We start from the raw sequence: 26,050 nt of genomic DNA on the forward strand, positions 1-26,050 counted from the left end.
CAGTGCTGTATCTCTAAATAATTCACATTAAATACCTTATTTGCTCATCAGTGTATAAGGCAGTTTTTAAGTGAAATCTATGATGAATGTGCTTGAAGAATCCAATTTTTGAAAGGAACTGCAGTTAAAACCTGCAGAATTAAAGGCAAATTTGTGATGTGGAAATACATTCATTCGCAGCTGAAGTTAAGTTTGCCAAAATGATTGTGACGTTATTTATAGCAGCAACAACTATACATTACAATTATGGGTCTTGGTTTTGATGTTGCCATTTATTTTGACCAGTCATTTGGTTCACAAAATTGAATGTTTACAGAGCTACAATTATTTTCAGTGCAAAATCAGCGGAAACCGGGTTTGCAAATGTATTGACACAAAAGGGATGAGCACAAACCCATGATCAGCCATGATCATAATGAATGGTGGAGCAGGCTCGAAGGGTCAAATGACCTACTCCTGCTCCTATTTTCTATGTTTCTAAACCCCTTGTTCACAAGTTTCTTGGTATGATTATGCAGGTAGGTTTTTAAAAATTAAATTATGGCAAGATTATGGAAAACTCCTGGTGATATTATATACACTTTCCTTTAAAAATTCCAGTGACATCAAAATAAACACCCAATACAAAATGTTTTGTTCAATGCAATTTTATTGGCTTTCTAATGGCTCAACTTGGAGTCTTAAATAGAATTTACCAAAAACACTTTAAACAGCATTTATAAAGCAATTATATAGAATAACAAGGGAAACTTTCAATTTAATTGCATTAAATAAATATGCTATAGACTAGCATCTTCATGTTTATTAAAAATGGTAATTTACACAATTTCAATGAAGTTCCCTTAAATGCAAACAAATCATTTGCATGTCAAGGTGGCCTAGTAACTTCTACAGCACCAATTCAGACAATGAGATTCCAGTTATTTAAAAAATAATTAAAATACTTTGCTAACTCTAAAACAGGCATGTCAAAAATAAAATCTACACAATTTACTTAAAGCCTTTCAGGAAGCTGAACAGATCTTAAAATATGCAGTCACATGAAAACAGTGCAGGCTGCGTTTTTCAATTTAGTAAAGTGCTTGAACTTCCAACAGGACAAATATGTAATGTGACACAAGTATGAGACTGGTAGCTACTGAATCAATTTGCAGCCAGCTAGGCTGCAACTGCATTCTCACATGTGTGGGGTTTAGCTCCCAGCTGGAAGATATTGAATGGTTTTACAGCACTGGCAGCAATATCAGCCATTCTTAAAACATTAAAGAAATTCTCTACTTGAGTTTCTAAGTACCAAGAAATCCCATGGATCCCCTGAATATTTCTTGAATGGGACTCAATATTGCCTTCCATTCAAAGTTAAGGTTATGAGGTGTGAAACAGCCTCCCTGAGTATTCGACAAGACTGCATTTCTGTAGGCAAATCAGGACTTGCATTGTCCCTTCCGTGTCACTACGGAGCAGGTTTACAAATTTGAAACTATAATTGTGGCCACAACCACTATCAGAATTGGTTAGAACTGGAAAAATTCAAGTTTTGATAACCACTAAAGAGAGTTTATGGAACAGTGCATTCTGCTCAGTGATTCCATTGTGTAAATGTTATATTTACAGCACTGTCATAATCATCATACAGTATTAATTGATCAGTAAGAAGGTACAATGCATTTTTAAAATAACATGTATCTGGTTACAATCACTTCAATGAATGTAAATTCGATCAGATACAGCAGCAGGAAAGTGGGTCATAATCTGCATCCTCAACCACCAGTAGTAATCCATTGGATTGTAGCGGGTGTATGGGGTTGCAGAGGTCACTGCGTGAGTGACATCCTTAATAACCGTCGATATGTCTGTGGAACCACCCCCAAGATAAGATTCCATTTTTGAAATCTGTTCATCAAAGTATTCCTTCCCATAATCCTTACGGACAATGTCTGGCAGATCATTCCACATTTTTTCTTTGATCATTTCGACGCGTTCAGGACTGTAAAGATTAGTGGCGGCTATGAAGTTACCAGGTTCAACAACACTAACTTTAACATCCCAGCGGTGCATTTCATAGCGCAAGCAGTCCGAGAATGCTTCCACTCCAAACTTAGTGACACAATACGGGGAACGAGAAGGATTGGCAATCCGTCCCAGCATACTTGCAATGTTAACCACACGACCTTTCCACAAGAAAAAATGAGAGATTAAAACGTTGCATCATTATATCAAGAGAGAGGTTATACATTATTCATTCTTCAGTGCATCACATCAAGGTTGTATCAAGTGGATTGTCATAAATCAGTGCTTCAAGTGATCACAAAGTTTTAAAATATAAAGCTCAGTGCATTCACACAATGAGCTCCATCAAACAAACAAAAAAAAATCTATCACTTATTTTGTAAGTTTTACCCTCTTGTTTCCTTAGCCATTTCTCAAGGGCGACTGGGGATAGGCAACAAATGCTGGCTTGTTCGCAGCGCTCATATGCATTAAATAATAAAAAGCACAATTCTCAACAAAACAAGATTGTTCCATTTCCATTACTTATTACCTAGACTTGAAGTAGACACAGTGAGGAATAATTGAACAGATGAGATTTGTTTTTCCCTCATTCTCTCTTGCCTTCTCAATAAAACAAACGTGTTGAGCAGGGTGAATGGAGTTTCAGAAACAAAGAGTGTCCTACCCCTCCGTGGAACAGCAGATGAAATTATGAATAGAATCAAATGAGCTTTGATCTCTGAAAATCACTGAATAATGCAGGCATTGGGTTGGTTTAAAAGTATTGATCCAATAACTTTCAAAGAGAAATTATACTCCAAATAGACACTCACACATTTTCAGCTCTGTATAGCATTAATTTGTGAAAACAAACTCTAAGGGCAGGCTGGATTAAATTTGTTTTATTCATTGATAAGCTCATGGAAAATTTGCTCAATCACTGTTGAGGGACTTGTAACGACCGAGGCAGGAGGAATGCACTGTTTGTTCTCATCCCACTTCTCCACAGGCCACAACATATATTAAAATTTTCCCACTTACTGAAACAGTCAATCATATACTCTATTTTCCCCCAGAATAAAGCACACCAACCAGGTTTCTTCAACAAAAAAAAAATCTGTTTATTATAAACCAAGTCTTAATCAATAATAAAGTAAAACAGATGCACAAATTTAAATATTAAAATGGTGGCGGTAGCGTAGTGGTAATGTCACTAGACTAGTAATCCAGAGGCCAGGTTAATGCTCTGGCGACATGGGCTCGAATCCCACTACGGCAGATGGTGAAATTTGAATTCAATTAATAAATCTGGAATTAAAAAAGCTAGTCTAATGATAACGACGATTAATGTAAAACCTATCTGGATTACTAATGTCCTTTAGGGAAGGACATCTGTCGTCATTAACTGGTCTGGCCAACATGTGACTCCAGACCCACAGCAATGTGGTTGACTCTTAAAACTGCCCTCTGAAATGGCCTAGTTCAAGGGCTATTAGGGATGGGCAACATATGCTGGCCTAGGCAGCGATGCCCACATCCCACAAGCCAATAAATAAAAAACCCTTGCCCTCACACACACACCAATTAATTGGAAAAAAAAGGATTTTTGTTTACAACTGTTGCAAAAAAAAATAGAAGGAATTTTTAAAAAAACACTGAAAAGAAGGTATGGAAAGATGTCCTTTGATGTGGTTTAGGCGTCCTAAATGCATTTAGGCGGCTGTCACTAGGATCTTCCCACAACAGTTCCTTCCCGGCGATGTTGAAGATCAATTTGAGGTGGCATTCCAAGAGATGCAGCAACAGGAGGTTTCAGTGAGATCTTACAGCAGAACTGTAGCAGTAAAGGTTGCTTCAAATACAGGAGGGAATAGGAAACACACTTGATACAGGATTTCTTTTCAAGAGAAATAGCTGAGCTGGCTGGATCATCTGCTGTTGCAGGCAACCAAATGTCCTTTTTTAACAGTTCAAATTGAAACCAAAAAAAAACTTTCCAGAAGTCCAGTCTCAAGACATCTATAAATCTTGGCTTGTTACTTCTTTGTAAACATCTGTCCAAGTCAAAAACAACTCTGCTGGGTTTTTAATTTGAAAACAGGTGCCTTCCAGTAACTGTTCACAGTTCAAACTCAGTCCAAAAACCTTCCTTAAAAAAAAAACTTCCAGCATCTATGGAATCCCTTTCAGTTTTAAAATACAAATTCTCAAAATTTAACAAAAAAAATGGAAACACTTGTAGCAGTCTTGAGTATCTATATTTTTTCCAAACTTGTCTACTGGCATCTCTAATGAAAAGGGCTTCTGTCATGAAGCACCAACATGGATATCACAGCACATCATAGGGGTAATTTTCATCTCATTACCTCCTGGTTCATTATCATGAAAGAAGCTGTCGCAAGCTGCAAATTTTGAATTCACTAACCCACACTTACTACCCAAGGCAGTTTGTAAGCAGGCATCAATGTAGGCAGCCAGCACTCTCATCCAGAATAAACAGAAACCAAATGTAAGTTAGGGTCCTAACACACATTTAGCATTCAGAAGCTATTCTGGTCTCTACCCTGCTGACAAACCACAGACAGTACAAGTTGGGAGGTGGCCATTTCTGGCGATATTTAAAGGGATTGTCAATTGCTCACAGGTAGACACTGGACAGTTTGGGGGATACTTTACTTCTATTACAATGTGATTTTTGGCGATAGAGACCAGTGCTGGTGTTGGCTGCAGAATGTTCTCAACTCTTCAGGGAGTCTTGACAATGCTACTCTGGCTGCAGGAAAAGGAGGTGACTTAGGAGGAGGGTGGCCACAGAGCTGCAGCTGCAGGGAGAGCAAATAGATCAGGAAGGCATTCAGGAACCCTTCACCTTCCAACAGAATAAATAGGCAAAGGACAACAATCAGTGCCTAAGGAAGCAACACTTCTCTAGGAAGGCTATCAGATATCCAAACTTAAAACTAAACTTACAAACAACTTCGACAGCTAGTACTTATGACAGTCAAGGTCACTGCAGCCCTCAAATTCTTTGCCTCCAGCTCCTTCCAGGCTGCCACAGTGGATATTAGCAACATCAGTTTTGAGGAATCCAGTGATCTCAACAAACCCCACAGATCCTATGCTGCTGCTTGGCTATGGAGAGTGATGAAACTGTTTGGTGTGTAAACATGACAGTATGGCCCAGCTGGTTTCCTGGCACTAGTGCAGACAGTGGGAGGGGGAAATCATGAGGATCCAGACATGCTGTCATCCTGAGTGATGGCAACATGTTCTTTTCCCATTGCAGGACTTCCCCTTCTATGGGACTACGGCCTTGCACTCACATTGCTCTGTGGGTGAATAGAAAGTAGATAAGTGACCTGACGGGAGCCCCTATCCATTCAGTCTCCTAGCTATCCAAGCATCTCTGAGATGCTATTACTGATGTCACAGACTCCTACATGAAGCGGCCAGCTGTAGCATCTATTGAGGTGACCAGAAGCTCTATGGATGACTGCAGAGTGTCAATGCCATGCACCAGAACCACACACAAGTTGTAGTAGTGGACTCTTCAACACTCTGACATACTGTGAAAGCTCCCTGGCAGGCAGTCCAATACATTCAGCAAGTGATGCGAGCACTTGCATCAAGGCAGGACTGCTTCCTGATCTTGCATGCACACTTAGGACTCTGTGCCAGATTCTCTGCACGAAGAGTGGGAGTAGGCTTGTTTGTTCTCTGTTGAATGGTTTTGAATATGTATGAGGCAGCTTAGCATACAGTGTAAGATGACAGGAAGAATGGACAAGAGGGTATGAAGTTATCGCAAAGGCAGTAGCAAGCTCTAAGTGTGTGTGCAAGCAGAAAGCTGCAGTGAAGTGTCCTGCTGTAATTCAAGAAGAGGTGTGGGAAGGAAGGATTACTAATGTTAAGGCGCTAAATTATAAAAAAGACTTTTATTTATATAGCATCTTTCATGACCACCAGACATTCCTAAGTGCTTTACAGCCCATGAAGTACTTTTGAAGTGTATTCATCGTTATAATATAGGAAACGCGGCAGCCAATTTGCACACAGCAAGCTCCCAGAAACAGCAATGTGATAATAACCAAATAATCTGTTTTTGTGATATTGATTGATGGATAAATATTGGCCAGGACAGAGAGGATAACTCCCCTGCTCTTCTTCGAAATAGCGCCACGGGATCTTTTACATTCACCAGAGAAGGTAAACAGGGCCTTGGTTTAAAATCTCATGTAAAAGATGACAACTCTAGCAGTGCAACACTTCCTCTGTACTGCATTAAAGTCTCAGCCTTGATTTTTGTACTCTGAACCCACAAACTTCTGACTCATATTAAATTATGGTGGTACCGAGCTGTGATGAGTGGAGGGGAGATGTGCACATTAGTAGTTCTGTAGAAGTTGTTAATTTGTTTCTCCATTGCTGCCAGGTTTTGGGAACAATGCTTGCTCCGCCAGCTTCTTTCATTGCTGCAGTGAAATTTTCCCGGCCACCAGGGGAACACGACCTCGACTATGCTGCTCACTTGCTCAATTAGCAACATTCAGATTTCTGGGTGCCCTAGACGCAGTCATCTCACCAGCAGATTCTGAAAGACGATTACAACGAACCAGCATATGATATGTGCACTGCTCCTTTAAGAGGTGCAGGCTAGCTTTAAATAGCTGCAGCTCTGCTGGATTTTCTGCTGTCAAAAATCAGTGAGTGAACTGCCTATAGGAAGCACACTCCAGCGATGGCAGTTTGCCATCTTATTACAATGAAGCCTAACCATGAAAATTAATCGGAACATCCCACCAATATCATCAGATGGATGGAGTGAATTTCCTGCTCATCAGCTGCCTGATTTACATAATGTATGACAATCAACTCCCATAAATCAACATACTAGAAGGCAACTTATATAATGGTGTAAAGTCCACTTCAATTGGGTTACTGAATACCCAGGGAACAGCTCTGCTCTCACACACTACTCAAGCTAATCTTCACTCACCTTTTGCTCTACGAATATAGGGAAGGAAACCTTTGGTCACACGGATAGTTCCCCACAGGTTAACCTCTGCAATCTGCTTATAGGTATCCATGGTGGTGAATTCTACTTCCCCAAAAGTTGAAATACCAGCGTTGTTAATCAGACCCCAAAGACCTAATGAAAGGATGCAGAGTGTTTTGAAATCTTTTAGTCATATAACATTAGTGACCATCATACTTAACCTTTAAAAGGAGAAAGTGTAAGGGAAGTTATTTTTGTCAAAGTACTCCCTTTTTCATGTCAGATAACACTTACTAGATATTTTCTTTAATTAAAAAAAAATTCCATGACTGACATGGAAATCTTTTAGGCAGGGTCTCTTTCCCCACCAGGCTTCTCCAATGATGCCAATTACTCATAGGATCCTGGTGTATTCCTGACTGGTACCAATGCAAACAGCAGGAAAAAACTGCACTCTGCCTACAGCATGGCTTCCCTAAGTCAGGTAGCTTCAGTGCTCCCACCCAATGTGATGTTGCAATCTGACTGCACACAGTCATTCCAGAATATAGAGTAAAACAACTGGAATCACTAAAGCTTAGCCACAGATGGTTATGTTGTGAGAAAATTGGCATTTGCTAATGCAAAAAGGAGAGTATGTTGAACCAAAAATACTCTTTTGCTATTCTTCCAAAGCACAAACACCCATAATTCCACTTTATTGGCAGAAATTAAATGTGCTCTAAAGAAGCTAAACAGTATTCTTCCTTCCACGCACTCTAATTTTTTTGTTTATAAGAATGCCATAGAAAAGAGCAGTGCAGAAAGTATACCCTGAATGTACTTTCCTCCTGACTGAAGGAAGTAATGCTGCACTGAAAAAGAGACCTGCAGATAACTTTTCTGAAAAAAATCTAAAAATTCTAGTTTTTAGAAATATTATTGGCTTGCACATACATTTATCAAACTCTAAATAAACTGCATGGATGAACTCTTCAAACCAACTGACCCTTTTCTGTATCTGTTAAATGTTCGTTCACAAACTCCACCGCTCTCGCTACTTCCTCATCTTTGCAAACATCTAACTGGACGACAATCATCCGATCACTCTTCATTTCCTCCAGCTTCTTTGGCCCTTCCCCACCTTTATCCTGAAAGCAGAAAGTTACCATCAGTGCAGAATCTGTACAAAGTTGAAATCTCTAGCACAGTCACAATGCTGTATTCACAGCAGGTTAATCCATCCCTGTGAAATGGTAGAACTCAAGGCTGGTACCCAAGATTTCTCACAGGTTGAGCTCGGGATGCACAGGTTATCTTAGGGCAACATCAAGTGGAGATGAGCCACCTTCCACACTAAGAAAGTAAAGGAATGTTAGCACGGGTTTGACTACATGAAATCCCCACTCCTATCAAACAGCACTGAAATAATCCTGTCACAGCAGGACATTTAATATTAGGTGTATAAAGGTCAAAATGTTCAACTGTAGAACTGAATACACAGCACTTTGACTTCAACCAATTTACCAATATGGCCCAAAACACCGATTGGAAATTGTGTATATTTGGATACTGGGCAAGGGCAGGATTGGGCTTGGCTTTGATATGTTCACAGTAAAATAATCTTCAGGTTCACATTGCCACTTGAGTGAAGTACTGGAAGGTAACCAGCACCCACTGACTTCTACTCAAACTGCAGTCAACACTTTCAGCACAGGAAAAGGGGAGAAAGTAAAAAGAAAATTCTTGCAGAATTTCTTCAGGACTAAGATCATGTTGGTCTCCACGTTACTCCAAGTATTCCACTCAGCATTTTGAAAATTCAGTCTCCTGTCCGGATGCTGAATTTGATACAGATAAATATAAATCTGTTTAACAGTCAAACTGCAAAGAAGTTTCCATTTGAGCAGACACCAGAGCTTGGACTTTGCAACTTTATAAATTAATGCACAGCCTCTGGAGGCTGAGTAACAAATGCTTTAATTAATTTCCACTTAAAACCCTTTCAGTTGCAATAGAGGGAAAACTTGTGAGTCATTAATCTGAACTGGATTCAAACCAAGGTGAAGATCAATATACCATTAGCCTCTTTGTAAGACTATATTTTTAAAGAATCGCTAAGATAGTGATTTAGTTGCACTTGTGACTTATTTAGATCCATCTTGAGGTCCTCTACAAGTTACCAGCACAATGCATTTTTCTAACAATTATAGCTCCAAAAGTTTTCCTGATCCAGAGTTTGAGTTTCTTTCTCAGCAACTGAGAAACATGCCACTGAAGAAAGCTGAACAGTGAGGAAAACTGACAGCACTTGGCTAGATAGTGCCACATTCTGCCTCAAATAAATAGGACAACTCCCATCAGGAGACAAATGAGTGCACAGTAAAAGTCATTCGGGTCAAATATATTAATTACTTCCTGTATAAGGAGTTCCTTATTATAAAGCATTAGAGCCTTTTCCCAGAATAGTCATTTAATAATATTGTGTAAAACGACAACAGTTTTTGCTCCTTGTATTATTTGATAAAGTATTAAAATATTAAAGGAGAGGATCTTTTTCCTGTTCAAACCAATTATTTTTGTCAGAGGTTTTCTGGACAAGACATTCCACTTGCTTTGAAGCCAATTCTCAAACCTTGTGCAACTAAGAGGCAACAAAATCTATACCTTTAACAGGCATCCTGCAAATATTTTGAATCCTTTTTCATGCAGGTGTTGGGCCAATGAAAATCCAAAACCGGTGTCACATCCTGTAATGACGATACTTTTGCCTTCACTCTGGTTTAAATAAAAAGAAAATAATAATGCTATAAATGTTTTAAGAAAGTAATTGCACTTATGAACCACCTTTCATGACATCAGGACCTCTCAAAGCAATTTACATCCAATGAAGTACTTCTGGTATGTAGTTGTAATGAAGGAAATGCCGCAGTCAATTTGTGCACAGCAAGCTCCAACAAACAGCAATGAGATAATGGCCACATAATATATTATAATCACAGAGTAACACAGCACAGAAATAGGCCCTTCGGCCCATTGTGTCTGTGCCGGCCATCAAGCACCCAACTATTCTAATCCCAGTTTCCAGCACTTGGCCCATAGCTTTGCATGTCATGGTATTTCAAGTGCTCATCTAGATACTTCTTAAATGTTGTGAGGGTTCCTGCCTCTACCACCTCTTCAGGCAGTGCGTTCCAGATTCCAACCACCCTCAGTGAAATATATTTTCCTCAAATCCCCTCTAAACCTCCTGCCCCTTACCTTAAATCTATGCCCCCTGGTTATTGACCCCTCTGCTAAGGGAAAAGTTTCTTCCCTTTCATCTAACTTATCAACGCCCCTCATAATTTTGTACACCTCAATCATGTCCCCCCTCAGCCTTCTCTGCTCTAAGGAAAACAACCCTAGCCTATCCAGTCTCTCTTCATAGCTGAAATGCTCCAGCCCAGGCAACATCCTGGTGAATCTCCTCTGCACCCTCTCCAGTGCAATCACATCCTTCCTATAGTGTGGTGCCCAGAACTGTACGCAGTACTCCAGCTGTGGCCTAACTAGCGTTTTATACAGCTCCATCATAACCTCCCTGCTCTTATATTCTATGCCTTGGCTAATAAAGGCAAGTATCCCATATGCCTTCCTAACCGCCTTATCTACCTGTGCTGCTGCCTTCAGTGATCTATGGACAAGTACACCAAGGTCCCTCTGACCCTCAGTACTTCCTAAGGTCTTGCCATCCACTGTATATTCCCTTGTTGGTCCTCCCGAAATACATCACCTCACATTTCTCAGGATTAAATTCTATTTGCCACTGCTCTGCCCATCTATATCGTACTGTAATCTAAGGCTTTCCTCCTCACTATTTACGACACCGCCAGTTTTCGTGTCATCTGCAAACTTACTGATCATACCTCCTATATTCACGTCTAAATCATTAATATACATTACAAACAGCAAGGGTCCCAGCACTGATCCCTGCAGTACATCACTGGTCACAGGCTTCCACTCGCAAAAACAACTCTCGACCATCACCCTCTGCTTCCTGCCACTAAGCCAATTATGGATCCAATTTGCCAAATTGCCCTGGATCCCATGGGCTCTTACCTTCTTAACCAATCTCCCATGTGAGACCTTATCAAAAGCCTTACTGAAATCCATTTAGACTACATCAAGTGCTTTACCCTCATCTACACATCAAGTCACCGCCTCGAAAAATTCACTCAAGTTAGTTAGACACGATCTCCCCCTGACAAAGCCATGCTGACTACTATTCCTGATTAATCCCTGCCTCTCCAAGTGGAGATTAATCCTGTCCCTCAGAATTTTTTCCAATAGTTTCCCTACCACTGATGTTAGACTCACCAGCCTGTAATTACCTGGTTTATCCCTGCTACCCTTCTTGAATAATGGTACCACATTCGCTGTCCTCCAATCCTCTGGTACCTCTCCTGTGGCCAGAGAGAATTTGAAAATTTGTGTCAGAGCCCCTGCTATCTCCTCCCTTGCCTCACATAACAGCTTGGGATACATCTCATCGGGCCTGGGGATGTATCCACTTTTAAGCCTGCTAAAACAACTAATACTTCCTTCCTTTCAATGTTAATATGTTCAAGTAAATCATAATCCCCCTCCCTGATCTCTACACCTACATCGTCCTTCTTCATAGTGAACACAGATGAAAAGTAATCATTTAAAACCTCACCTATGTCCTCCGGCTCCACACACAGATTGCCACTTTGGTCCCTAATGGGCCCTAATCATTCCCTGAATATACTTATAAAACGCCTTTGGATTTTCCTTTATCTTGCCCACCAGTGTTTTTTCATGTCTCCTCTTCGCTCTCCGAATTACTTTTTTTTTTTAAGTACCCCCCCTACACTTTCTATACTCGTCTAGCGCCTCTGCTGTTTTCAACACTCTGCCATTAGCCTCCTTTTTTTTCCTGATCCAAACCTCTATATTCCTTGACATCCAGGGTTCCCTGGACTTGTTGGTTATACCCTTCACCTTAACGAGTACATGTTGGCTCTGAACTCTCACTATTTCCTCTTTGAAGGACTCCCACTGGTCTGATGCAGACTTTCCTACAAGTAGCTGCTCCCAGTCCACTTTGGCCAGATCCTGTTTTATCATATTGAAATCGGCCTTCCCCCAATTCTGTACATTTATTTCCGGTCCATCTTTGTCCTTTTCCATAACTACCTCAAATCTTAGAGTTATGGTCACTATCCCCGAAATGCACCCCCACTGACACTTATACCACTTGTCTGGCTTAATTCCCTAGGATCAGGTCCAGTACTGCCCCTTCTCTTGTAGGACTTTCTACATACTGACTCAAAAGCTCTCCTGTATGCATTTTAAGAATTCCACCCCCTTTAAGCCTTTTGCACCAAGTCTATCCCAGCTGATATTGGGGAAGTTGAAATCCCCTACTATTATTACCCTATTATTTTTACACCTCTCTGAGATTTGCCTACATATTTGCTCCTCTATCTCTCCCTGACTGTTTGGAGGCCTGTAGTACATTCCCAGCCAAGTGATTGCCCACTTTTTGTTTTTAAGTTCTACCCAAATGGCCTCATTTGAGGAACCTTCTAAGATATCATCCTTCCTTACTGCAATAATTGACTCCTTGATCAACAGTGCAATGCCACCTCCTCTTTTACCCCCTCCCCTGTCTCGCCTGTAGATTCTATACCCTGGAATATTGAGCTGCCAGTCCTGCCCCTCCCTCAACCATGTCTTTGTGATAGCAATAATATCATAATCCCATGTGCTAATCATTGCCCTCAATTCATCTGCCTTACTAGTAAGACTCCTTGCATTAAAATAGATGCAATCCAGCCTTGCATTTGTCACTTGTGCCTTAACAGGTCTATATTTGCTCTGCCTTCCAGACTGACTCAGTTTCTCTTTTATATTTGACTGTGCATCACCCCCTACTGCACCTCTACTCTGTATCCCAACCCCCTGCTAAATTAGTTTAAACCCCCCCCCCCTCCCCCCACCCTCCCATCAGCACTAGCAAACCTCTCACAAAGGATGTTGGTCCTGTTCCAGTTCAGGTACAACCCATCCAACTTGTACAGGTCCCACCTTTGCCAGAAAGAGACCCAGTGATCCAGGAAACTAAAGCCCTCCCCTCCTGCACCATCTCCTCAGCCAAGCATTCATCTGCTCTATCCTCCAATTCCTATACTTACTAGCACGTGGTACCGGGAGTAATCCAGAAATTACAACCTTTGAGGTCTTGCTTTTTACTCTGCTACCTAGCTCCCTAAATTCTTGTTGCATGACCTCATCCCTCTTTCTACCTATGTCGTTGGTACCAATGTGTACCACGACCTCTGACTGTTCACTCTCCCCCTTCAGAATATCCTGTAGTCGCTCCATGACATCCTTGACCCTAGCGCCAGGGAGGCAACATACCATCCTGGAGTCACATTTGCAGCCACAGAAACGCCTATCTGTACCCCTTACGATAGAATCCCCTATCACTATAGCTCTTCCACTCCTTTTCCTCCCCTCCTGTGCAGCTGAGCCACCCGTGGTGCCACAGACTTGGTTCTTGCTGCATTCCCCTGAGAAGCTATCTTCCCCCAACAGTATCCAAAGTGGAAAATCTGTCAAATAGGGAGATGGACCCAGGGGACTCCTGCACTACCTGCCTCGTTCTTCTACACTGCCTGGCAGTCACCCATTCCCTTTCTGCCTGAGCAGTCTTTACCTGCGGTGTGACCACGTCCCTGTACGTGCTATCCACGATGATCTCAGTCTCGAGGATGCGCCAGTGTCCCTAGCCGCCGCTCCAGATCCGAAACGCGGATTTCGAATAGCTGCAGCTGGAGACATTTCCTGCACACGTGTTTGCCCTGGACACTGGAAGTGTCCCTGACTTCCCAAATTGCACAGGAGGAGCACTCCACATGCCGAGCAGCCCTGCCATGACTTACCCTTAATTTATCCCCTTAAATTACCCAAAATTTAGGTGATTTACACTAGGGACCTAGATTCCCTAAAAAAAACACTACCTACTATATTAAAAAAAATCTGTAGACCTTTCCCTTTACTTTTTGTTACTTACCCAGCTATTTTGAGTTATTTCCTAACAGCAGTTACTCACCAGCCAATCACCTTGTACCTTTCCTGTGACATCACTGCTCACTTTGTTTCCAAACTCCGGAGCATCTGGACTGCTCTCCGCTCCGCTCCCAGAAGGTAAGTGACTGGGCCTCGATCTAACAATTTATCAGCTCCGCTCTCAGTGTTTTCCCCACAGGTCCGCTCCGCTCCCGGAAGGTGAGTGATATTTGTTGAAGGATCAATATTGGCTACGACACCAGGGAGAATGCCTCTGTTCTTCTTCAAATAGTGCCATGGGATTTTTTTTACCTCAGCCTGAGTGAATCTTAGTTTAACGTCTCATCTGAAAGGTGGCACCTCCCAAAAGTGCAGCAGTCCCTCAGTATTGCACATAAATGTCAACCTGGATTATATGTTCAAATCTCTAGAGTGGGACTTTAACCCATAACTTTCTGACTCAGAGGTGAGAGTGCTACCAACTAAGCCAAGGTCAACACCTACATTTTGTTGAGTATTTTAGCATTTTTTCCTCTGCTCCTCTAATCCCACCCCACCCCAACCCCAACTGATTGAAAGAAAATCTTTGGTGGAGTTGCGGACAGTGATGAGGATTGTCAGAGGATACAGCAGGATATAGATCGGTTGGAGACTTGGGCGGAGAAATGGCAGATGGAGTTTAATTCGGACAAATGTGAGGTAATGCATTTTGGAAGGTCTAATGCAGGTGGGAAGTATACAGTAAATGGCAGAACCCTTAGGAGTATTGACAGGCAGAGAGATCTGGGCGTACAGGTCCACAGATCACTGAAAGTGGCAACACAGGTGGATAAGGTAGTCAAGAAGGCATACGGCATGCTTGCCTTCATCGGTCGGGGCATAGAGTATAAAAATAGGCAAGTCATGCTGCAGTTGTACAGAACTTTATTTAGGCCACACTTAGAATATTGCATGCAATTCTGGTCGCCACACTACCAGAAGGACGTGGAGGTTTACCAGGATGTTGCCTGGTCTGGAGGGCATTAGCTATGAGGAGAGGTTGGATAAACTCGGATTGTTTTCACTGGAACGATGGAGGTGGAGGGGCGACATGATAGAGGTTTACAAAGTTATAAGCGGCATGGACAGAGTGGATAGTCAGAAGCTTTTTCCCAGGGTGGAAGAGTCAGTTACTAGGGGACATAGGTTTAAGGTGAGAGGGGCAAAGTTTAGAGGGGATGTGCGAGGCAAGTTCTTTACACAGAGGGTGGTGAGTGCATGGAACTTGTTGCCGGGGGAGGTGGTGAAAGCAGATACGATAGCGACAGGTACCATAGAGACGTTTAAGAGGCATCTTGACAAATACATGAATAGGATGGGAATAGAGGGATACGGACCCTGGAAGTGCAGAAGGTTTTAGTTTAGGCAGGCATCAAGATCGGCGCAGGCTTGGAGGGCCAAATGGCCTGTTCCTGTGCTGTTCTTTGTTCTCAGGCTCTGCCAACACTTTTGTAATTAGATAGCCACAAACACCACAGGTCAATTCCTCTTCCACTTCTAATCTTCTTATACAAGTGACTCTTCACTCAGTTCTGTTCTCAGGTAGCTTATAAAGATCAGGCAGCTTTTGAGTGGGTGACCCTGAGAAATAATAATACTAGGCACGCTTGAGACAGATAAGTAGGAAAAGTCTAAAAATTATACTTACACAGACTAGAAAGCTTTTAACATTACTTTTATGGATTGGATATGGAGGGGAAAAAATCACCATGATAAACCCTTCCAAATCAATGTTCAAAGTAGAGCAAAACCTGGAAATAAGCCAGAATTAACCCTATTCCTGATCAATGTAATTGTAACCATTCTGCTGGAAATGCAATCAAACCTTTACTGAATCATGCTGTATGAAGTTCCATCAAACTTTTCTAATTCAAGCTCTGCTACCATCTTCCAGCTAAGAGATCCTGGGAGCTCAGCTCTTCTACAAAAAGACTTCAAAATCTATATCCAGTTCCAATGTTGGGTAAATTAAAGAATCATATCTCCAAAATTAAAAATATAATGTAAACTTTTCCCTCATTTCTAGTGTAACCAAAAATTATGCTAAGGGGCCCTGTTTTGCCAGCTTCTCTGGTTTTGATTTCAGACTTCAGTTACCCCTCCACTGCCGCATCTATTCATACATTCTTAGTCTTTAATTTCTCTTATTATGCTTCTTTGCATCGTCTAATGTAAAGATTATGGCAATCACCTAACCATCCCCTACTTTCCTATGAGCAGGATACAGGCCACTTCACCCATACTTTCTTTCTCATGTGTATATTTTTCTCTCCCCCTCTCCTTTCCTTCATTACTATTTAAAAGTTTATTTATTTTTCATTTTTTCAGTTCTAGTGAAGGGCTACACCCAAAATGTTAACCTGTTTATCGCTCCACAAATGCTGACTGACCTGCTCTGCTTCCAGCATTTTCTATTTTAGTTGTTTTTAAAAAAAATAAAATTAGAATAACCATCCGATAAGGTCAATGATCAATTTTTGATGGGTCAGAACAGACAGTAAAAGTTCTGATCATTTTCCACAATGGATTATCACCATAAAATCCATGCGTCATTCTTACACTTAAGCATCAAGCTAGGGCTTTGTTTGCAGTCAGTAGTACAACATTTTATGAATGCAATTCTGTACAGCATACTTTCCACAGACAGTTAACATTCAACTTCCACCCACAATGTGCTCTGAATTTACAGGAAGGAATGAAATGCCCTTATCCCACACCCCACGGCTCCAACACAAGCTGGCATTGAACAGCAGTATTACTACATTTAATCAAACAATAAATAACCAAGGATGCTGAACTTTTTCCATTATAACATGGAGCTTACTATAACCAGGTTCCATTTAATAAAATTAAATGCTAATATAGTTCAATGACCTTTAACTGCTTCACTTTGGACAGAAAGCCTTCCATCACACAAAGCCACTCACCTGGCTTGCAAGTGATCGAACAGCTGTGGTGTAAATAGTTGGCTGCACTCTACTGAAAAACAGGATAACATAAAAAAATTATATATGTGATTTAAAAATAGTTTCTAGCAAAGTTTTAGGAGAATGAAAGAACACACAACTTTAAGAAGTCACTCTGGACTTAAGATCATGAGACGGAAGGTGAACAGACATTTTAGACTCAATTACTTTACACAGAGGGAACAGGGTCTGCCAGCTTATTTAAATAGGCAAGGGAGATTGCACTCAACCCTCTTCCCTACGTAGCAAATGAAGCTACGTCAGTGTGGAAGATGTAGATAATTTGCCGTCACAGAGCATGTAATGACATCTCCAGTCATTAGATGTGCTCTTGCACGTTTAGGCTTGTAAAGTTTTTGCATGGCAAGCTGCTGAAAGTGTGAGCTGATGATGTCACAGGGTTAGGGGGGTGGGAGGAGGAAGAGGCGAGGCAGTGGGGGGGCGGTGCGGGAGGGAGGAGGAGAGAAAGGGGAGGGAGTGAAAGGGAGGGGAAGGAGAGAAGGGTGAGTATGCATCACACCAAAGCCAATCCTTTCTTTGTCTGCAAGTTGTAAGGAGAATCACTGGATTGAGGAAAGTTGTTCAAGGATCCAAAATGCCAAAAATGGAACATAACTGCTTAATGAAGGACAGTCTGCAGTTGGCTGTGCTCCACTAGTGTGCAAGCACTTTATATTGAACAACTCCCTTCCCATCCTGTTGCTAACTAATTAAAAGGTGTTAAATTAAATCAACTGCTGCAGTTGAAAGTCTTATCCTCCTCCCTCACTACCCTTCTAAGTAATGGATATATCTGCATAATAATTCTCAACAAATTTGTTGATTTTCTTCAGTTCCATGTTCAGTCTAAGTTAAATAGTATTCACAGAGCAAAGATGTGGATACCAACCAAATCTGGGGACATCAGGAGAGGTAACAAAAGGTATGACTAAATAGACCAATTTTGAAAAGTAATTCAAACATGGGGAAAGGGGAATAAAGGCAAGGGTGTACAAAGTGGGGCTGAAAACACTGCCACCAGTCTTAGAATGGAGGAGGGCATGTTGCATTGGAGGCCAGAATGAAGAAATTGAGGCAAGAAACAAGGATAGAGGTGGTCATGACAATAGAGCAAGAAAAGACCTTGGGACTTGTAGACAAGGATTTTGAAATTGATATATTGGGAATAGAAACCCCAACGTAGATCAGTGACAATTGGAGTGCTATCTGTTATAGATATGATGGGTAAATAGGACTTAGAATGGGATAAGACTTTTTTTCAATTCTCTCACGGGATGTTAGCATCACTGGCAAGGCCAGCATTTGTTGCTCATCTCTAATTATCCTCGAGAAGGTGGTGGTGAGCCACCTTCTTGAACTGCTGCAGTCCACGTGATGTAGGAACACCCACAGTGCTGTTAGGAAGAGTGTTCCAGATTTTTAACCCAGCGACAGTGAAGGAACGGCGATATATTTCCAAGTCAGGATGGTGTGTGAATTGGAGGGGAACTTGCAGGTGGTAGTGTTCCCATGCATCTTGCTGCCCTTGTCCTTCTAGGTGGTAAATGTCACAGGTTTGGATGCTGTCAAAGGAGACTTGGCGAGTTGCTGCAGTGCATCTTGTAGATGGTACACACTGCTGCCACTATATGCTGGTGGTGGAGGAGTGAATATTGAAGGTGGTGGATGAGATGCCAATCAAATGCGCTGCTTTGTCCTGGATGGTGTCAAGCTTCTTGAGTTTTACTGAAGCTGCACTGATCCAGGCAATTGGAGAGTATTCCATCATACTCCTGACTTGTGCCTTGTAGATGGACAGGCTTTGGGGAGTCAGGAGGTGGGTTACTCGCCACAGAATTCCTAGTCTCTGACCTGCTCTTGTAGCCACAGTATTTATATGGCTGGTTCAGTTTAGTTTCTAATCAATGGTAACCCCATCCCCCCAGGATGTTGATGGTGGGGGATTCAGCAATGGTCATGCTTTTGAAAATCAAGGGGAGATGGTTGCATGCTCTCTTGTTGGAGATGGTCTTGGCCTGGGACTTTTGTGGCACAAATGTTACTTGCCACTTATCAGCCCAAGGATGAATATTGTCCAAGTCTTGCTGCATGTGGACACAGACTGGTTCAGTATCTGAGGAGTCACAAATGGTACTGCACACTGCAATTATCAGCAAACATCCCCACTTGTTATCTGAGGAACGATGTTCTTGCTATAGAGGGAATGCAGCGAAGGTTTACCAGACTGATTCCTGGGATGACGGGACTGACGTATGAGGAGAGATTGAGTCGGTTAGGATTATATTCGCTGGAGTTCAGAAGAGGGGGGATCTCATAGAAACCTATAAAATTCTAACAGGACTTGACAGTGTAGATGCAGGAAGGATGTTCCCGATGGTGGGAGAGTCCAGAACCAGGGGTCATAGTCTAAGGAGATGGGGTAAACCATTCAGGACTGAGATGAGGAGAAATTTCTTCACCCAGAGAGTGGTGAGCCTGTGGAATTCGCTACCACAGAAAGTAGTTGAGGCCAAAACATTGTATGTTTTCAAGAAGGAGTTAGATCTTGGGTTTAAAGGGATCAAAGGATATGAGGCGAAAGCGGGAACAGGTTACTGAGTTGGATGATCAGCCATGATCATAATGAATGGTGGAGCAGGCTCGAAGGATAGAATGGCCTACCCCTGCTCCTATTTTCTATGTTTCTATGGAAGGCCATTGATGAAGCAGCTGAAGATGGTCGGGCCGCGGACTCTACGCTAAGGAACTCCTGCAGCAATGTCCTGGGGCTTAGATGTTTGATCTCCAACAACCACAACCATCTTTCTTTGGGCTAGGTATGACTCCAACTGGTGGAGAACTGCCCCCCCCGCCCCCTCCCCCCACCACCGATTCCCAGTGACTTCATATAAAAGGTGACTGCTAGCAGCTAAAATGGTCATTGCAATTTGCATCAAAATACCCTACATTCCAATGCATCAAGGTGGAGATGTAGTGTCGGCTCAATCCCCAGCCAGAACAATGAGCTGGGAATTTTGAATGAACTATCTGTCCTGTTCCCATTAACAAGACATTAAAGGCAATCACTTGGGACATTAAACTGGTGGAGACGAACCACTCAAAGGCAATCACTTGAATAACGGGACCCTGGTTGAGAGAAGGGAATTCCTAGACATGAACTGATTAAGTTGCAAGAGAAAATACACATGGGGTGATGGTCATGTGACAGGCCCCACCATCTGTGCATTTAAGCTGGTTTTTCTTTCTCTGCAGTCCAGATAAGCAACTAGACATTGACCAGAGAAGACCCAAGTTGGGTTCCTCCCTCTCCAGTCCACCATGCAAGTTTTGAACCCTGCCTGCTGGCCGTAACCACCCAGGCCGATCACTGCTGCAGCCAGAGACCCCATGAAGGAACCATCTGCATTCTTGTCTCCAGGAAAATCCCAAATCTGCTGTTAACATCTGCAAGCTGGAAGCCTCAGGACCACCGAGTTCATCCGGAAGACAACTGAGTCACCAAACTCCACAGACAGTATACCCTTTTTATTGCTCCAGACTCTAATCTAACCAATCTATCCTTCCCCACTCTGTAACCTATTCGTGTGTGTGTGTGGAAGTTGGAGCATCTTTATTATTTTACTTAGATCGGTTTAATTTTCAGTGCAGCAGCTTTTTCGGGAGCAGCGTGTGAGCGAGTGAGCAGCTGGGAAAGTCCGTTTGAAAGTAAATTTAATTTCCTTTTGTTTTTCGGCGGAGGCCAGGGGGCTGCTGGGTAAGTAAAACACTATATATTTGGGCGGTTTAAAATAACTTTCCTTTCAGTGCAGCAGCTTTTTCGGGAGCAGCGTGTGAGCGAGTGAGCAGCTGGGAAAGTCCGTTTGAAAGTAAATTTAATTTCCTTTTGTTTTTCGGCGGAGGCCAGGGGGCTGCTGGGTAAGTAAAACACTATATATTTGGGCGGTTTAAAATAACTTTCCTTTCAGTGCAGCAGCTTTTTCGGGAGCAGCGTGTGAGCGAGTGAGCAGCTGGGAAAGTCCGTTTGAAAGTAAATTTAATTTCCTTTTGTTTTTCGGCGGAGGCCAGGGGGCTGCTGGGTAAGTAAAACACTATATATTTGGGCGGTTTAAAATAACTTTCCTTTCAGTGCAGCAGCTTTTTCGGGAGCAGCGTGTGAGCGAGTGAGCAGCTGGGAAAGTCCGTTTGAAAGTAAATTTAATTTCCTTTTGTTTTTCGGCGGAGGCCAGGGGGCTGCTGGGTAAGTAAAACACTATATATTTGGGCGGTTTAAAATAACTTTCCTTTCAGTGCAGCAGCTTTTTCGGGAGCAGCGTGTGAGCGAGTGAGCAGCTGGGAAAGTCCGTTTGAAAGTAAATTTAATTTCCTTTTGTTTTTCGGCGGAGGCCAGGGGGCTGCTGGGTAAGTAAAACACTATATATTTGGGCGGTTTAAAATAACTTTCCTTTCAGTGCAGCAGCTTTTTCGGGAGCAGCGTGTGAGCGAGTGAGCAGCTGGGAAAGTCCGTTTGAAAGTAAATTTAATTTCCTTTTGTTTTTCGGCGGAGGCCAGGGGGCTGCTGGGTAAGTAAAACACTATATATTTGGGCGGTTTAAAATAACTTTCCTTTCAGTGCAGCAGCTTTTTCGGGAGCAGCGTGTGAGCGAGTGAGCAGCTGGGAAAGTCCGTTTGAAAGTAAATTTAATTTCCTTTTGTTTTTCGGCGGAGGCCAGGGGGCTGCTGGGTAAGTAAAACACTATATATTTGGGCGGTTTAAAATAACTTTCCTTTCAGTGCAGCAGCTTTTTCGGGAGCAGCGTGTGAGCGAGTGAGCAGCTGGGAAAGTCCGTTTGAAAGTAAATTTAATTTCCTTTTGTTTTTCGGCGGAGGCCAGGGGGCTGCTGGGTAAGTAAAACACTATATATTTGGGCGGTTTAAAATAACTTTCCTTTCAGTGCAGCAGCTTTTTCGGGAGCAGCGTGTGAGCGAGTGAGCAGCTGGGAAAGTCCGTTTGAAAGTAAATTTAATTTCCTTTTGTTTTTCGGCGGAGGCCAGGGGGCTGCTGGGTAAGTAAAACACTATATATTTGGGCGGTTTAAAATAACTTTCCTTTCAGTGCAGCAGCTTTTTCGGGAGCAGCGTGTGAGCGAGTGAGCAGCTGGGAAAGTCCGTTTGAAAGTAAATTTAATTTCCTTTTGTTTTTCGGCGGAGGCCAGGGGGCTGCTGGGTAAGTAAAACACTATATATTTGGGCGGTTTAAAATAACTTTCCTTTCAGTGCAGCAGCTTTTTCGGGAGCAGCGTGTGAGCGAGTGAGCAGCTGGGAAAGTCCGTTTGAAAGTAAATTTAATTTCCTTTTGTTTTTCGGCGGAGGCCAGGGGGCTGCTGGGTAAGTAAAACACTATATATTTGGGCGGTTTAAAATAACTTTCCTTTCAGTGCAGCAGCTTTTTCGGGAGCAGCGTGTGAGCGAGTGAGCAGCTGGGAAAGTCCGTTTGAAAGTAAATTTAATTTCCTTTTGTTTTTCGGCGGAGGCCAGGGGGCTGCTGGGTAAGTAAAACACTATATATTTGGGCGGTTTAAAATAACTTTCCTTTCAGTGCAGCAGCTTTTTCGGGAGCAGCGTGTGAGCGAGTGAGCAGCTGGGAAAGTCCGTTTGAAAGTAAATTTAATTTCCTTTTGTTTTTCGGCGGAGGCCAGGGGGCTGCTGGGTAAGTAAAACACTATATATTTGGGCGGTTTAAAATAACTTTCCTTTCAGTGCAGCAGCTTTTTCGGGAGCAGCGTGTGAGCGAGTGAGCAGCTGGGAAAGTCCGTTTGAAAGTAAATTTAATTTCCTTTTGTTTTTCGGCGGAGGCCAGGGGGCTGCTGGGTAAGTAAAACACTATATATTTGGGCGGTTTAAAATAACTTTCCTTTCAGTGCAGCAGCTTTTTCGGGAGCAGCGTGTGAGCGAGTGAGCAGCTGGGAAAGTCCGTTTGAAAGTAAATTTAATTTCCTTTTGTTTTTCGGCGGAGGCCAGGGGGCTGCTGGGTAAGTAAAACACTATATATTTGGGCGGTTTAAAATAACTTTCCTTTCAGTGCAGCAGCTTTTTCGGGAGCAGCGTGTGAGCGAGTGAGCAGCTGGGAAAGTCCGTTTGAAAGTAAATTTAATTTCCTTTTGTTTTTCGGCGGAGGCCAGGGGGCTGCTGGGTAAGTAAAACACTATATATTTGGGCGGTTTAAAATAACTTTCCTTTCAGTGCAGCAGCTTTTTCGGGAGCAGCGTGTGAGCGAGTGAGCAGCTGGGAAAGTCCGTTTGAAAGTAAATTTAATTTCCTTTTGTTTTTCGGCGGAGGCCAGGGGGCTGCTGGGTAAGTAAAACACTATATATTTGGGCGGTTTAAAATAACTTTCCTTTCAGTGCAGCAGCTTTTTCGGGAGCAGCGTGTGAGCGAGTGAGCAGCTGGGAAAGTCCGTTTGAAAGTAAATTTAATTTCCTTTTGTTTTTCGGCGGAGGCCAGGGGGCTGCTGGGTAAGTAAAACACTATATATTTGGGCGGTTTAAAATAACTTTCCTTTCAGTGCAGCAGCTTTTTCGGGAGCAGCGTGTGAGCGAGTGAGCAGCTGGGAAAGTCCGTTTGAAAGTAAATTTAATTTCCTTTTGTTTTTCGGCGGAGGCCAGGGGGCTGCTGGGTAAGTAAAACACTATATATTTGGGCGGTTTAAAATAACTTTCCTTTCAGTGCAGCAGCTTTTTCGGGAGCAGCGTGTGAGCGAGTGAGCAGCTGGGAAAGTCCGTTTGAAAGTAAATTTAATTTCCTTTTGTTTTTCGGCGGAGGCCAGGGGGCTGCTGGGTAAGTAAAACACTATATATTTGGGCGGTTTAAAATAACTTTCCTTTCAGTGCAGCAGCTTTTTCGGGAGCAGCGTGTGAGCGAGTGAGCAGCTGGGAAAGTCCGTTTGAAAGTAAATTTAATTTCCTTTTGTTTTTCGGCGGAGGCCAGGGGGCTGCTGGGTAAGTAAAACACTATATATTTGGGCGGTTTAAAATAACTTTCCTTTCAGTGCAGCAGCTTTTTCGGGAGCAGCGTGTGAGCGAGTGAGCAGCTGGGAAAGTCCGTTTGAAAGTAAATTTAATTTCCTTTTGTTTTTCGGCGGAGGCCAGGGGGCTGCTGGGTAAGTAAAACACTATATATTTGGGCGGTTTAAAATAACTTTCCTTTCAGTGCAGCAGCTTTTTCGGGAGCAGCGTGTGAGCGAGTGAGCAGCTGGGAAAGTCCGTTTGAAAGTAAATTTAATTTCCTTTTGTTTTTCGGCGGAGGCCAGGGGGCTGCTGGGTAAGTAAAACACTATATATTTGGGCGGTTTAAAATAACTTTCCTTTCAGTGCAGCAGCTTTTTCGGGAGCAGCGTGTGAGCGAGTGAGCAGCTGGGAAAGTCCGTTTGAAAGTAAATTTAATTTCCTTTTGTTTTTCGGCGGAGGCCAGGGGGCTGCTGGGTAAGTAAAACACTATATATTTGGGCGGTTTAAAATAACTTTCCTTTCAGTGCAGCAGCTTTTTCGGGAGCAGCGTGTGAGCGAGTGAGCAGCTGGGAAAGTCCGTTTGAAAGTAAATTTAATTTCCTTTTGTTTTTCGGCGGAGGCCAGGGGGCTGCTGGGTAAGTAAAACACTATATATTTGGGCGGTTTCTGAACCCGAGACACCACACTTGTAGTGTCTCCCACCCGCCCTCCTCCTCTAACCAAAAAAAAGGACTCGGTGGGGTGTTTATAAGGTAAGGCTTTTTCGATTTCTCTGGTTTTATTGTGATTGGTAAAAACTTTTCGTTCCTTTTTCATTTAACTAAGTTTAAACTTAAGATTAAAAATGGCAGGAGATCTCAGACCCGTATCATGCTCCTCTTGCTCAATGTGGGAGCTCAGGGACATGGCTGATGACCCTGACTCCTTCACGTGCAGGAAGTGTGTCCAGCTGCAGCTCTTGTTAGACCGCATGACGGCTCTCGAGCTGCGGATGGACTCACTTTGGAGCATGCGCGATGCTGAGGAGGTCGTGGATAGCACGTTTAGTGAATTGGTCACACCGCAGATTAGGATTGCTGAGGGAGAAAGGGAATGGGTGACCAAAAGGCAGAGAAAGAGCAGGAAGGCAGCGCAGGAGTCCCCTGTGGTCATCTCCCTCCAAAACAAGTATACCGTTTTGGATACTGTTGAGGGAGATGGCTCACCAGGGGAAGGCAGCAGGAGCCAGGTCCATGGCACCGTGGCTGGCTCTGCTGTTCCGAAGGGCGGGAAAAAGAGTGGAAGGGCTATAGTCGTAGGGGATTCGATTGTAAGGGGAGTAGATAGGCGGTTCTGTGGTCGAAAACGAGGCTCCCGAATGGTATGTTGCCTCCCAGGTGCACGGGTCAGGGACGTCTCAGATCGGCTGCAGAACATTCTAAAGGGGGAGGGTGAACAGCCAGTTGTCATTGTGCACATAGGCACTAATGATATAGGTAAAAAACGGGATGAGGTCCTACATGCAGAGTTTAGGGAGTTAGGAGCCAAGTTAAAAAGTAGGACCTCAAAGGTAGTAATCTCAGGATTACTACCAGTGCCACGTGATAGTCAGAGTAAAAATGAAAGAATAGTCAGGATGAATGCGTGGCTTGAGAGATGGTGCAGGAAGGAGGGGTTCAGATTTTTGGGACATTGGGACCGGTTCTGGGGGAGGTGGGACTATTACAAATTGGACGGTCTACACCTGGGCCGGACTGGAACCAATGTCCTTGGAGGTGCTTTTGCTAACGCTGTTGGGGAGGGTTTAAACTAATGTGGCAGGGGGATGGGAACCAATTGAGGTCAGTTGACAGTAAGGAGGTAGTAACAAAAGCCTGTAAGGAACTAGATAATGAAGTCAGTGTGACTAAGGGGAAGAGCAGGCAGGGAGCAGATGATGAATATAAAGGGACTGGTGGTCTGAGGTGCATTTGTTTTAATGCAAGAAGTGTAGTAGGTAAGGCAGATGAACTTAGGGCTTGGATTAGTACCTGGGAGTA

The 26,050-nt window shown here is 42.9% G+C and overlaps 1 protein-coding gene across 3 annotated transcripts in view; it reads right to left on the minus strand.

The window, feature by feature from the left end:
• Nucleotides 1-651: 651 nt before the first annotated feature.
• The window catches only part of LOC137375377 (D-beta-hydroxybutyrate dehydrogenase, mitochondrial-like), a 36,243-nt gene continuing 10,844 nt past the window's right edge, over nucleotides 652-26,050 (minus strand). Inside the window, exons 2-6 of one of the 3 annotated variants that reach the window (XM_068042478.1) lie at nucleotides 17,011-17,059; nucleotides 9,635-9,745; nucleotides 7,977-8,118; nucleotides 6,989-7,141; nucleotides 652-2,171 (exon numbers count right to left, since the gene is read on the minus strand). In XM_068042478.1, coding sequence (XP_067898579.1) covers nucleotides 1,702-2,171; nucleotides 6,989-7,141; nucleotides 7,977-8,118; nucleotides 9,635-9,745; nucleotides 17,011-17,059 — 925 coding nt within the window. In that variant the 3' untranslated portion in view covers nucleotides 652-1,701. Of the gene's footprint in view, nucleotides 2,172-6,988; nucleotides 7,142-7,976; nucleotides 8,119-9,634; nucleotides 9,746-16,957; nucleotides 17,063-26,050 lie in introns of those variants that run through there. The other 2 variants (XM_068042479.1, XM_068042477.1) reach the window with 2 other exon arrangements.

The sequence above is a fragment of the Heterodontus francisci genome, chromosome 11 (assembly GCF_036365525.1).
Source record: "Heterodontus francisci isolate sHetFra1 chromosome 11, sHetFra1.hap1, whole genome shotgun sequence".
In the NCBI taxonomy this organism is placed as follows: Eukaryota; Metazoa; Chordata; class Chondrichthyes; order Heterodontiformes; family Heterodontidae; genus Heterodontus; species Heterodontus francisci.